This window comes from Rana temporaria, chromosome 1 (genome assembly GCF_905171775.1).
Source record: "Rana temporaria chromosome 1, aRanTem1.1, whole genome shotgun sequence".
Lineage (NCBI taxonomy): Eukaryota > Metazoa > Chordata > Amphibia > Anura > Ranidae > Rana > Rana temporaria.
The window spans coordinates 272,947,778-272,962,792 of NC_053489.1; the positions used below are offsets into that span (position 1 = coordinate 272,947,778).

Here is a 15,015-nt window from a genome sequence, read left to right on the forward strand (position 1 = left end):
CAATGAAAGAGTGCCCCAAATAGCATGGATGGATGGTAACTATTGGCCTTCGTTGTTGCCTGGACTTAAGATGTCTCGGATGACAGGGTCAGCAGTGTTAGTGTTATTTACAGTTAGTCAGAGGCTACACCTATAGTTTCGTTGCTCCCCCTTGCTTCTATTTCAACCTGTTCACAGTTCCCAAGCCATACGGCGACGTCCGTCCAATTCTGAACCTCAACTGTTCCAAGTTCTGGAAATACAAAAATTCAGGATGGAGTCAATCCAGTTGATTGGTATTTTGCTTCTTTAAGGAGACTTCTGGCATCAGTGAATATCAAGAATGCCTACCCGCACATCCTGATTTGCAGGTCCCACAGTTTCTGCTATTCACAGTGGAGGATTGCCACTATTAATTTGTAGTGTTGGCTCCAGTTTTGGGTGTGTTGAGGACCTGGGATATCCCAATTTTGGGGTGCCTGGAGTACTTAGGCTTAGTCTTTAATGAGGCTTAGGAAATGGTACTGCTCTTGCAGGAGATGCTTATCTCCTCAAGCTTAGGTGTGATCCCTGAGGTCGTTGCAAAATACTGTTCAGGCTTCTTGATACAACAGGCACAGCGGGAGACTTATGGCCAGCTTTATTATTCTTTGTTAGATGCCCCCTTTTAGATGATTAATTAAATGACTGCAAAATCGCCAATAGACTCTGTACAGCCAGAGGAAAACACAAATGGCAGCTGTCTTCATCAGAGCTTTCCTGCTTGCTATGCCCCCACCCCTGTCTCTCAGTGCAGTGAGGAGCCAGCACATGTCACGTGACGTGATGGTTTATGATGCCAAAAGAAAGGTATGTCGGAAAAAATGTTTTAATGTGTGCTATAGATTATTATTTTTAGATTAGCTTATGACCCAAGTAAAGTAGTTATAATAGGTTTACTGATATGCACGGTTACTGTACGAATGACACTGGCTGAGAAGGGGTTACCACCAGGTGCGATCAAATAGTGTGTCCCTAGGGCAGGGGTGCCCAACCTTTTGAAGAGCGAGGGTCACTTAAGCAACTTGGTAACCAGTCGCGGGCCACAATGAGCGGAGCAGACGGATGACAGGTCACAGCTATTCTATAGGCCCTCCTATCTGCCCAGATGGAAGGGGACAAATGTTTTTTGGATTGGAGGTAGGTGGGCGTAAACAGACATCTGTCGCTCTGTAAAGGTGAATAGAGGGTCCCATTTGGTCGGGCTGATCGTGTGAAAAGGGTCTAAGACTGCTTTCACGCTGATGTGTTGCCATTTACCCATACCGCGAGTGCAGCTGTGTCTATCCTGCCGGTTAGCTGAACTTTGCCATAGACTCCGCCTGTGGCAAAAGCCGGTGCTGTAGAGGAAGCATTGGCTTATGGAGCTCTGCTCCGTAGCCGCTATCTGCCTCTACCACCAGCTTCCTTTCACAACACTGATGCTGTGGTATGGCGGGTCGGCAACTTGCGATCTTTGCTTGCCAACCCGCCATTCCAGAGCTGGAGGCAGCGGGCCACATCAGAGGGCTATGCGGGCCACATGTGGCCCCCGGGCCACACCTGGCGTGCTTTCTAACTGTGTGGGGGTGGTTTGACTGGGAAAAGAAAGAGATTTGTGTTCCTGCTCAGAAGAAACACAGATCTCTCTTTCCTTCTGACAGAACGGTGATCTGCCTTGTTTACGTAGGCAGATTGGCGTTCTGCCTCTTCCGGGAATAATTGGGGGTACCGGCAGACATTGGGTCCACTGTACCCGCTAATTTGGCTCCCCCTCTGACCAATCAGCGCGCAATCACGCCCCCCAGAGCTACTGCACGAAACGACGTACAGGCAGTAAATGTACGGAAGGCGTAATCTTGGTTAAACCCGACAAGTTTTTTTTTTTTTACCACTGCTATTCCTTTATATTTGCTTTTGAAATTTACAAATGCAGCCATTTCGAATTTGGATGAAAGTTTTAGTGCTGGGAAACACTTTTTGAAGGGTAACTAGTGCATTTGATATAGAACTATATAAATCGGACCAAAAATGAGCACAAATGAGGACATTGTTCCAAATCAGGTACAGTCCCTCAAAATCAGAGACATTTGGGAACTATGTGCCATCATAAGGAGACAATCAATGGTATTCACTTCAGCAGTCATAATATTATGTCTGGTTGGTGTATATGGAGTGTTCTAATCGGCTTCTGGTGAAGAGCAATCACCAATCCGTGTATTGCTGGAGTGAAAGGCCTTCCTAATTCCTATCTATTCCCGCCCACTATACTTTACTTTCTACAACCCTGGTCTTTCCCCGCCCCTTTTTTTCCTAATGTTATTGCCCATCCCCGCCCCTTTGCTTCCTAATGTTATTGCCTATCTCCGCCCCTTTGCTTCCTAATTTATTGCCTATCCCCGCCCCTTTGCTTTTTAACGTTCTTGCCTGTCCCCGCCCCCTGTTGGTAAACCTACCCAACCGCTGCAGTACCCTGTGAACGTCAGGTGGAGCTCGCCCTCCGACCAGAGAGTTTTGTCCCCGCCAGGCCGCCGTAGTGAATATGTGCGTGCAGCTGCTACTAGAGGCAGGTGTTAGAGGGAGTTCCGTAGTACGGGCAGACGGCAGACTTGTCTCGTCACTCCTCGGTGAATTCTCTCGCCTCCAGTACTGACTTTCCCTGTGACTGTCCATAGCCAGGCTACACCGGAGCTCGCCCCCTCCCCGGAGACACACAGCCGTTACTAGCTGTACAGTGCGCTTGGAGGTTATTGTGTGTGAGGGGACTCATCCCATCTCCAGCAGTGACATCATCCTGCTACTGGAAGTAAGTGTCTAATACATCCACATACATGGGCTCCTAGGGAGATGGATGTCTAGTACTGGTGACCCTGCTCATTGCAGAGATCAGGTGACATCTTTTTATAGGACCTCTCCCCTCAGACCCCACAATGCTACCCATCCATCCTTCCTTGCCGCATGTGACCGTCTGCACTGGGTTTAAAGCTACAGGAACGAGCTGTATTCCATTGGTCCAGCTTGGCACGACACACACACTCCCTGGCTGCTTTATTAGGTAAACCCATTCAATTGCTTTGTAAAACAAATTGCTAATCAGCCAATCGCATGAATTTAGGCATCTAGACGTGGTGAAAATGACTTGCCAAAGTTCAAACTGAGCTTCAGAATGGGGATTTAATTGACTTTGAACGTGAGGCATGGTTGTTGGTGCCAGACGGGCTGGTCTGAGCATTTAAAGAAAAATGGCTGGTCGTCTAGGATTTTCAAGCACAAACATCTCTAGGGTTTGCAGAGAATGGTCCCAAAAAGAGAAAATATCCAGTGAGTGGCAGTTGTGTGGATGACAATGCCTTGTTGAGGTCAGAGGAGAATGGGCACACTGGTTCGAGATGATAAAAAGGCAACAGTAACTCAAGTAGCCATTTGTTACAACCAAGTAGAGGTGCACATCTTTACTGGTCTCACAATTTGATTAGATTACAATTATCCAGTCAATGATTTAATTCCGTGATGCATCACAATTACTGCCCATGGTTTTCATCAAAAACCCATCAGTACAGCCTTATATGTGGCTATTAAGGATGAGCTCCAGTGTGTTCGCATAGTACACGTGCAGAGCCCGCCAGGAAGTCTGCATGGCGCTGCGCTAATCACAGCCATGGAGACATGTCCCGATCTCTGCAGACGAGCATCGGAACAATGTCTCCCTGGCTGTGATTAGCGCAGCGCCATGCAGACTTCCTGGCGGGCTCTGCACCTGTACTATGCGAATACGCTGGAGCTCATCTGTAGTGGCTTTCAGTGCATCCTACCAGTGCCCATCAATGTATACTCATCAGTGCATGGATTACACAAAGCAGGGGTCTCCCGCTGTTACATGGAGCTTGGATTTGAATTGCCCGCTGGCCACTGTCAACAAAGTCCTGCCTCCTAGACCAACTAATATGATACATGTCATACTGATTCAATTTCCTGTCAGTGTACGGTCTATCACAGGAGGCGGGACTTTGTTACAGCGGGTGCAGAGCGTTTCAGATCCAGGGTCAATGTCACAGCGATATATACCCACCTACACATTTAGGCAAGACATGGAGGGGAGGACTCTGAAAGGGGCTGATGATGTAATTGATGCAAACGAGATTCAGACGTTCTTTGCGTCGATGCTGAATCGTGATGCATCGATTACATGCTTGTTCTCAACATCCCTACCACCAAGGTATGCAGAATACCATCTCTGAATGCACAACACACCGAACCTTGAAGCAGATGGGCTACAGCAGCAGAACTCCTCACCAGGTGCCACTCCTGTCAGCTAGGAACCAGAAACTGAGGCTACATTTCACACAGGCTCACCACAATTGTGCAATAGAAGAAAATGTTTGCCTGGCACACTTTGGGCCCCTTAGTACCAATTGAGCATTGTTATAAAGCCACGGCCTACCTGAGTATTGTTGCTGACCATGCCCACCCCTTTATGACTACAGTGTACCCATCTTCTGATGGCTCCTTCCAGCAGGATAATGCACCATGTCACGAAGCTCAAATCATCTCCCCACTGGTTTCTTGTACATGACAATGAGGTCACTGTACTCCAATGGCCCCACAGTCACCAGATCTCAATCCAATAGAGCAGCTTTGGGATGTGCCGAAATGGAAGATTCGCATTATGGACGCACAGCCGACATATCTGGAGCAACTGCGTGATGCTATCATGTCAGTAAGGACCAAAAATCTCTGAGGAATATTTCCAACACCTTCTTGAATCTGCCATGAAGAATAAGGGCAGTTCTGAAGGCAAAGGGGGCCCAACCCCCTTTTGCCTGGCTGGTGAGTGTACATATACATTTTATACCTGGGTGTCTGCTGTGGAATCTGACAACCACGCTCCTAGTTGGTGCTGCTATGGTGCTCATCGTAGTCCTCCAGGTCCTGTGCAATCGGCTTCCCTTCTACACACTAAGCACAGGGAGTCACTCACTTGACATGTGCCATTCAGAGAACGCATTGTATTTTTGTTTTAGGCCTTGTTCACACCATGGTGCAGAGACGTCCGTTTTTCTGCATGCCTTCTGCAAAAGCACAAAAAACAATTGTGGTGTGAACAGGGCTCATAGAAAACAACACTGGTATCGGGTGTGGATTGTTTCTGTGCAGGAATCTGCATCATGTATGCAGTTTTCTGCTTGCTAAAGAAATTGACGTGACGTCAACACTGTGGTGTGAACAGGGCACATAACTTACACGCATGAAAACTGATGTCAACTTGCATAAAAACGCACTGAAACGTGCATGAAAACTGATGTGAAATCTGCATGGTTTTCCCATTAGTTTTCATGCACATATGGTGTGAAGGAGCCCTGTACTACTTTAGATCTGACTTTGCCCTGTGACTTGAAGTCCGACTTTGATATCCAATACCAAGCACCGTGTCCGGTATGAATCCTGAGGGGGAACTCCACACCAAATAAAAAAAAAAAGCGGCATGGGTTCCCCCTCCAAGAGCGTACCAAACCCTTCGATCTGATATGGATTTTAAGGGGAAACCCCTATGCTGAAAAATAGGCATGGGGATCCCCCAAAATCCATACCAGACCCATATCTGAGCATGCAGCCCAGCCGGTCAGGAAAGTTGGAGCGAGCACCCCCCTCTTGAACCTTACCAGGCCGCATGTCCCCAACATGGGGGGGATGCCCCCAGATCCCGTCCCCCACCCTATGTGAATGAGTAGGGGGTACTCCTACCCATTCACCTGAAAGTGTCAATAAAAAAACTACACAGATTTTTAAAGTAATTTATTAGGCAGCTCTGGGGGTCTCTTCTGACTTCTTCTGCCCTCTCCAGCTCTCACATAGCATCAACAACTACAATTCAACCTTTTCCAGACCTCTGTGAGGCATCCGGCCTCCCCACCACAGAAATTTTCAGATACCTTCAAATCAAAAACTTTTATGGACCTTCCCTTAGCGATCATTTAAATAATATTACCCAATTTGAAAGGATATGTCTCAAAGATCCACATGCCAAAGGTCGTATTTCAATAATTTATTCACAATTGATCACTAAAACAAATACCATAATACCTTCTTATATTGCTAAATGGGAATTAGACCTGGAATGTAAAATTAAAAACGAAACCGGGGCAAGCATTTGATCTAATACTAGCTCTTCATCGATAAATGTATCGGCAATGGAAACGCTGGTACCTGGTTCCCAATAGATTAGCAAAATTTTCAGCAAACTGTTCAGATCTCTGTTTCCGCGGTTGCCCAGACTGTCCGGTGTCTTCTGCCGGGGCTCCTCCGCTATCTTCTGCTCTTCTCCATTGTCTTTTTTTTCCCCCTCTTCTCTTCTTCTGATGTTGACACGCTCTTCCGCTTGAATGAGCGGTGTGCCACTACTTATATAGGCATGGGGCGGTGACACCGTGTGATGTCATCTGGAGGCCCCCTTATGATGTTACCGCCCGGGCCATGAGTGGTGACATCATAAGGGGCGGGCCCCATGCCTATAAGTCATTGCGCATAAGGCATTATAGAGGAAGAGAGCGTTGAGTCAACATCAGAAGAGCGGAGGGAAGAGGGTAACGGAGAAGACCGGGCAAGAGCTAGCAAAATAGCAGAAGAGGCCGGAGAGAGTGGAGAAGTCGGAAGAGACCCCCCGGAGCTGCCTAATAAATTACTTTAAAAACCTGTGTGTGTTGGGAAGAGGCCCTTGTCCTCATCAACATAGAGACAGGGTGCTGTGGGGGTTCCCCTTAAGATCCAGACAGACTGAAGGGCCTGGTATGCTCTTAGAGGGGGAATCCATGCCGGGTTTTTTATTGTTCGCATTATTTTCCTCAAGATCATCAGAGCACAAGTCTCATGCCAAAGTCGGATCATGCAAGACGGCGTTCCGACCTTAATCCGACTTCAGTGATATTCAATGGGCTGAAGTAGGATTAAAGTCGGAGCAAATTAGTGCAGGGAGCATCTTCAAAGTCGGACGACTTGTGTCGGACCAGTTAAGATGGCTCCCATAAGGAAACATTGATTTTCACACATCATGCGACATGAGCTCCCAATGTCGGAGCGTTTGTCGTACAAGTGTGAACCCAGCCTAAAGATGCTCTGACTGGAAGAGGGGTAATCGTCACAACCTCCTCTCTACCTCATCCAAATAAGATATTAAAGCGGGGGTTCCGCGGCTTTAGCTAATTTTTATTTATTTTTTTAAATCTCCAAAGCCTGGTAACAGAGCTAGCTAGGTACTACTAGCCTGCTAGCCGATCCTACGTCCGTCCGCTCCGTTTTTGCCAAAAAGGATACCTTATAAAAAAGGGTCCTGGCCTTTTCCATCTTGCTTGTGGGCAATTTGAATCCCACAAGCAAACGATTCCTGGATTCCTAGTCACATGACGCGCTTTGCGTCACCTGACACTCGAGCTGGTCTCCTGAGAGTGTTGTAACGTCACTCCCAGGAGACCTTGTGCACAGCATCCAATTGCACCTCGTCGGGGAAAAGGAGCGACAGGCCCACTCTCCGCTGGGAAGAAGACCCGGAAGTCATCTAGAACACGGGTAAGGATACACATTTTAAAGAAAATGACAACGCAGCAGTGCTAGATTAGGGCTGGAGGTAGGAGAGCAATGAAGTTCGATTTTAGGGTGAACCTCCGCTTTAAGTGAATGGCGGCAGAGCCACCGACCAAACCCATGTTACCATTTGGCACAAGACCTGGAAGATTTTGGCCATCGCTGTAGTCATGCTCCCTAATAGTGATCTGCACCTTTTTTGTAGCAGCTTCTCAGCTCAATGGTGTGAATAGTTAGGCTCGGTCCACATATGCGATTTGGGTGCGTTTTGAACCCATGTTGAGGACAGGGGCCTCTTCCCGACTAACCCTGGCCGTTGGTTGTCGGGGTCTGCGGGGAGCCTTTCGGAATCTGGAAGCCCTCTTTGCACATTATGCCTTTTTGTCTTGCAGGTTTTTTTTTTATTTTTTTTTTGTTTCTAGGGTTTACAACCACTTTAAGTATTACCTTGGGGAGATGCGGACTAGAATACTGCAATCACTGAGTAGATTCCACATCCCAAAACACGCAGACCAGCAGCTCAATTGCATACTGGGCAATTTCTGGCCAGTGGACTCGGGTCTCATGACCCAGTGGATTATCAATTGGAAAGCTCTCCATGTTTTGTTTTTGCTGTTAGATAATCTCCCACCATATGATGCAGACGCTGCTGATGGGATGTGAAAGCTGGCCACATAGGACTAAAATAAAATTGGATTTAAGGTGCAAGTGGCTGACGCTGTGTTCAAATTACTCAGCTGACCTCTCCATGCATGATCCAGGGGTATAGCAGGAGTAGCTGTGGACAAGGAGGCAGAATAAACTGCTCTGGCAGCTGCGGTGGACTCGGTGCTCTGGCAGTCTCTGCTTGGGTGATGGAGGATGACTATGGTTTAGGAAGCCAGTCCACCACCTCTTCTGCATGCTGTGGCTGGATAACATGGGCAACATCACTTATCAGAAGAAATGGTGCCCTGCCTGAGGACAGACCGCGTTTACCTGCTGGCCCCCCTCACAGTGCCATAGGAATGTCTGCCTCTGTGTGTAACTTCTATAATTTAGCGTTTAATATAAAATCTTATCTGTGAGCTGTTTTAAAAAACATTTTCTATTAAGTTTTTTTAATAAAGCATTTACAGTGAATGCCACCTCATTTCATTGAGACTGTGGGGTTGATTTACTTGGGCGGGGTTCACATTTATGCGATTCCACAGCGTTGCGGTTCACATCACATGCGATGTCTGTGTGATGCGAATTCAATTTAGCTATGCAGTTTGGCTGAAATTTGTATCGCATTTGCACCAAATTTTTTATATTTTTTTTTGGTCCGCACTGGAATCGGATCTCATGGGTGTTCAGACCCATGTGATCCAATTCTACAGTTCCGACTGCATTCTGCAAACCAATTTAGGGGTGTCATTAACTTTATATTGACACACCTGTGGCGGTTAGCAGATGTCAGTGAACTGCCTGTGAGTCAAATGCGATGTGGAAACTAGATGTCGGCCGATATTTGGTGTTTTTTTTTAATTAATCAGCATCGGCCGATTTTGCTGGGAAAGAAATCTGATATTTCAGCGCGATTAAACTTCAGCGCGACTTGCTAAAAAGCTTCTGTAATAGAAGTCAATGCAAGTTGCCTGAGAAGTTTCCCCTGGAAGCGACTTCTCCCTCCTGAGCAGCCTGTCAAGTCGGAGATAAGAATACCATTTTTTTTAACTTCAATGAACTGAACTCCATGTAGGACAGTTCTCAGTTTAACCATTTAAAGACTAAGGCCCCTTTCACACGGACGGATAGAATGGTGCTTTTAGCTGTGGATTTTCTATTTTTTTACCGCAGCTAAAAGCACACAATGCTTTCCTATGGCCCCATTCACACAGAGTTCAGCTGCGATTTAGTTGCATGCGGTTTGGTGCGAATAGAAAAAATAGAATTGAATGCGTCAAGGAGCGATTTAGCGCCGCTATATGCACATAACCGCAGGTAATCGCAGTCTTTTGTGTCAACTGCGGATAGCAGCGTGAGGGAAAAAAAAGAACAGTAAGCGCATAATAATTAAAAAAATAAAAAGGGAATTTCACAGAACATTTACCTGCTTTTAACTGCGGCAAAACAGCCGTCCGTGTGAAAGGCGCCCTAATTCTTTTTTAAAACTTGTTGCTTACAAGTAAAAATCCTGTATTTTCTGCTAGAAAATCACGTAGAACCCCCAAACATTATATCTATTTTTTTTTTTTTTAGCAGAGCCCCTAGGAAATAAAATGGCGATTGTTGCAATATTTTATGTCACACGGTATTTGCGCAGCGGTCTTTCAAAGGCATTTTTTGGGGAAAAAATACACTTTAACGAATAAAAAAAAAACGAAACAGTACAGAAAAAAATATATATATTTCAGAATCCTCACACCCCCCCCCCCCCACGGTGTCACATTTGGTACCTTTCAGGGGGGAGAAGGGAGCAGATACCTGTGTAATCCAGGTATTTGCTCCCTCTTCCAGGCATAGATCACCGTGGTGACCTACGCCACATCTGGAGCTTACTCCGCTCCCCACTGTCTTCTGGGAGACGCACAGGTCCCAGAAGACAGCAGGGACCAGTGGGATCGCGCAGCGCGACTTGCGCATGCACAGTAGGGAACCAGGAAGTGAAGCTGCAAGGCTTCACTTCCTGATTCCCTTACCGAAGATGGCGGCAGCAGCAGCCCTTGAGAGATCGACTTCAGGTGCCAACATCACGTGCGCCCAGGACAGATAAGTATTTGTAGCTGCTGACTTGACTTTTTTTCCAGTGAACTCCGCTGCTTTCACACTGGACTGTCATTCTAGTGGCGTTATTTGACTGCTAGCGGGGCGCTTGTATCCCAGCTAGCGGGCTGATGAAGGGGTTAAATGCTCTTGTGTAGGGCCACTGCAGAAGCGATTTGCAGGCTCTTCGGCAGCAGATCCATTCATTTCGATGGGCAGGAGTGGTGGAGGAGCGGTATACACCGCTCTAAAGATGCTGCTTGCAGAACTTTTTTCACACTGAGACTGCACGGGCTTTCACACTGAGACTGCAGGGGAGCCATTTTTGCAGGCACTTTATGGGCACTATTTTTAGCCCAAAAGCGCCTGAAAAATGCCCCAGTGTGAAAGGGGTCTAACTGTTAGATTTTATGAGATGAAGGGGGGGGGGGGTGGAATAAAAAATCGGCCCAAAAAAAATCGGCATCATATATCGGCCAACGGCCGCCGTAATTTCTAAATATCTGCATCGGCCAGAGAAAAACCCAAATCGGTCGACCTCTAGTGGAAACCCGCACAGGAATTGCTCTGGATCCCCCACTGCACCAGTGTGAACCGAGACTAAAAACAGGAGAGTGCAAAATCTGGTGCAGCGTGTGTGCGTGTGTGTGTGTGTGTGTGTTAGCCAATCAGCTTCTAACTTAATCTTTGAAAAAAAACAAACTGAAGCTGATTGGTTTCTATGCAGAGCTGCACAGATTTTGCATGCTCTAGTTTTGTAAATCAACCCACTGCCTCTTGCTAGGGCTCAATTCATGCATCTTGTAAATGCATGCAAAAATTGCATTGCTAACCGCAAATGCGGTTAAAGTGTGCAAAACTCCAAATGGCAAAAAGCTACATGAGCTAATTTGTTACGTGTAGGAAAGCTCATTGAAAGGAATGGACTGCCCTATGAGAACACGCATATAAACGCAGCACGAGTCACCAGTTAGATATTGATCAACCTTGCATTAGAAATTCATAGTGTGTTCTCACTGAAATTGCAGTTTCCCATTATGCATGTGTGAGTGAAAATATATACAGTAATTCATTTATTATGTATTTTACAGGGATATTCTTCCACAATGGCTTCTGCTGTGGCAAGTATGGTGCCCACTACTGCTTCCCGCTTTGCTCTGCTGAAAGTAGACAGCAGCAGCGACTCTGATTCGGAGAAGTCTAAAGTATCACGTGGAGCTGGGAAATCGCGAAACGCATCTGCTACAAGTAGTAAAAGCATAGCAAATGAGAAAAAGAAGGAAAAACGTAGAAAGAAGAAAGAACAGCAACAAAGCGAGGCTAATGAGGCAATTACATCTTTGTGCTGAAATACTATACATCTGTATCTGGGATGGTCTTAATTTACCCTATCATCCAGATTTTATTTTTTTTAGAAAATAATTGCATTCTACTTGATTTTATTGTTCTAAATTGGTTTATAGCGCTTTTTCTATAGCTCCTTGTTGCCTCTCTGGGGTAGGCAGTGAAGGCGAATCGCGGGAGGGGGTTAACTATTCCGGTTTCTAAAACAATTGAAGGTGTGTGTGGGTGCTTTTTGTTTTTTGTTTTTCTCACCATCTTGCAAATTAAACCTTATTACCTTGACCATTAAGCCACAAACAAAGGTATAAACTGTTCAGTACTTTTTATATTGGGTAATTCAATTTTACATTATGTTGGGTTATATTTTTTTTTTCAATAAGTTTATTTTAATTCCATCCTCCATTTTTATACACGCAAAGATTAGACACAACCTTACAGATACTGCTCATTAATTTGAACTTTAATCCGTTTGCATTTTTTTAAGGTTGGCTGGTATCATTTGAGCATCAAACTATTTACATAATCAGTTTGCCTATTAAAGCGGGAGTTCACCCTAAAAAAAATGTTTTAACATTAGATTGATGCTCATTTTGTCAAGGGGAATCGGGTAGTTTTTTTTTAAAAACGAAGCAGTACTTACCATTTTAGAGAGCGATCTTCTCCGCCGCTTCCGTGTATGGTGTTCGGGACTGGGCGTTCCTACTTGATTGACAGGCTTCCGACGTTTGCATCTATCGCGTCACGAGTAGCCGAAAGAAGCCGAACGTCGGTGCGGCTCTATACGGCTCCTGCGCACCGACGTTCGGCTACTTTCGGAAAATCGTGACACGATAGATGCGACCGTCGGAAGACTGTCAATCAAGAAGGAACGCCCAGTCCCGCAGCCCATACCCGGAAGCGGCAGAGAAGATGTATCTCTAAAACGGTAAGTACGGCTTTGATTTAAAAAAAACTACCCAATTCCCCTTGACAAAACGAGCATGAATCTAATCTTAAAAATTGTCATTTCCGGGTGAACCTCCACTTTGAGTAAAGTTGGTATTATATGAGCATTAGCCTATTCAGATTTTTTGTAATTTTATTTATTCATGGTCACTTACTGTCCAATGCTCTATTAATAGTTAAGGAAACTGGCATTCAAGAAGATTCCCCAAAAACCCTCTCATGGTACTGGTGGGTCCCAGCAGGAATCTGTGCCGCAGAGTACAGCTAAAGAGGCTCCTCAAGAAGACTGGCAGCAGTGGCGACAGAGAGATGAACAGGTTTGTGTATTTTCTATGCCTATTTGAACATTCATTACATGGTAGTGAGTCATTGGGGGTTATGCTTTAAATTGTGTACTAGATTTCACAAAGGCCCCAAATAGATACTTGCTTATGTAAATTATTCTAGCGACACACAAGGTCTTTCTCTCTGCTTACTTAGTGCCAGTAATTATTTTATTAAAATAACTTGAGCAGGAGGAGTAGAGGGAGATAAATGCAATGTGGAAATTTTTCCATGGCTACTGTTCATTAAGGTTTTAGAATAGCCCCTTCAGTACTGGCTACTGTCTTTTTTTTCACCAGTTATTGTTCCCATTGAATGTGTGTGTGTGTGTGTGTGTGTGTGTGTGTGCGCGCACACATCTATATAATCTCAAATGCTAAATCCTAATATAATTCTATAAATAACATATTTTACATTGCTGGCTGCTTGTTCAATATACTAATATTACTTGACTTTCAATAATAATTGCCAATACTTGGCTGATACGTCCTTGAAGTTGACTTCAGGGGGGACTTTTAAGAACATTAAAGCGAAGGCCAGCCTTTCTGTGACTTTGACTTAAAATAGTTAGAGGAGTTCCAGGCTTTTTATGTTAAGTCAACCGCTACAAAAATTGTAGCTGCTGACTTTTAATAAACAGACACTTGCCTGTTCCACGGTCCAGCAATGCGGGCGCCCAGGGCGTTGCTCTGCTCCCCCTCCTCTCCGCAGACGACTTCATTGCCACTATTGGCACCCGGCCGTGACAGCTTTCTGCTTCACGGCCGGGCACCTACCGCACATGCGCGAGTTGCGCTGTGCCCTCGGATTGGACAGGCGATCTTCTGGGACCTGTCACGTGTCACAGGAGATCGCCTAGAGGGAGGGGCCACCTAGGTGGAGAGGAGTCACGGCCTAGGCAGAAGGAGGAAGTGGGACAGGAAGTCATTTCATTTGGACCAGCTTGGCCAAAAAAAAAAAAATGATTTTTCTCTTCCGTTCATGGACGGACACAGCAGCCTTTGACCTTGGGTATTATATCCTTCCTTCCAGGAGAGACTAGGCAGAAAACAGCACTTTAAGTGTTAAAACCCTTTCCTCAGTACAGCTCCTCCCAGGGGGCGTGGTCCCTCGGGTATAACCCACTCTCTGACAAGGCAGCCCCAGTTTTTTTTCTGCCTAGTGTCAGGAGTAGATATTTACTCAAATTTTTTTTCACTTTTTTTTTTTTTTTTTTGTTCCTGCATTTTTGAATTCTGAGATTCTACTATCAACTGCCGACTGGGTGACAGGCTGGATCTCGATCCTTGTAGTCCCCCCATGCTCGGCCATCGAGCGTGTGCCAGCCCTCAGCTCAGCTCTGGGTCGTCCACAACATGCCCCGTTGCTCCAGGGGTGGCCGGGGAACTACATGTTCCATTGCACACATATGACCGGTCTCTATGGCTTTGTCACAGTGTGTCTGGCCGACAGCCATGCCGTTTAGCGGACGTTGGTTCTGTCCGGAATGACTCCAGCCGGTGACGCAGGACGGGTAAGTAGTGGCCCCTTGCCCTGGCAAGGTGGTATGGCTGGTGCTTCCCTGGGGAGGTCGAATGAGGGTCCGCCCTCCTTCCCCATGCTGGGTGGCGGCTGTAAGGGGGGGGGGGGGCCCTCCTGGGTTTTCTGTCACTACCGGGGACCGTGTACTGTGAGGTGCTGTTTTTTTTGTTGGGGGAGTTGCTGTATGTGCTGGGCTGTGTCTTTCTGCTGTGTCACTGTGTTAAAACGCGTGTATGGCCGCCATTTTGCAGCGGACGCGGTTTACATAGGTCGGCGCCCATTTTCTTGTGGCCCGCATACTGTTTTTTTTTTCCTGCGTACGGCGGCCATCTTGGGAAAGTCTTTGGCCTCTAGTGCCTGAAATAGCACAGCAAAAGCCAGCAAATCACTTCCTGAGGGACAGCGCAGCCAGCACTTCCCAGCGCTTCAGCTAACACTACAACCGGGCGGGTGGTGAGTTCCCTGGGGGCCCCCTGCTCTGACCGGTGGGTGTCTGCCTTGCAGTGCTAAGGAGGCATAAGCAGTGGGTCAACATGGAAGACGCTCCATTTGAGGAAGAGGCTTCTACTCCAACCATGCCTG

At 46.4% G+C, this 15,015-nt stretch overlaps 1 protein-coding gene across 2 annotated transcripts in view; it reads left to right on the top strand.

The window, feature by feature from the left end:
- The first annotated feature begins 2,441 nt into the window (after positions 1-2,441).
- Positions 2,442-15,015, top strand: part of GKAP1 (G kinase anchoring protein 1) — a 44,829-nt gene continuing 32,255 nt past the window's right edge. Inside the window, exons 1-3 of one of the 2 annotated variants that reach the window (XM_040355565.1) lie at positions 2,442-2,803; positions 11,391-11,627; positions 12,765-12,905. In XM_040355565.1, coding sequence (XP_040211499.1) covers positions 11,406-11,627; positions 12,765-12,905 — 363 coding nt within the window. In that variant the 5' untranslated portion in view covers positions 2,442-2,803; positions 11,391-11,405. The remainder of the gene's footprint in view (positions 2,804-11,390; positions 11,628-12,764; positions 12,906-15,015) is intronic. The other variant, XM_040355560.1, reaches the window with a different exon arrangement.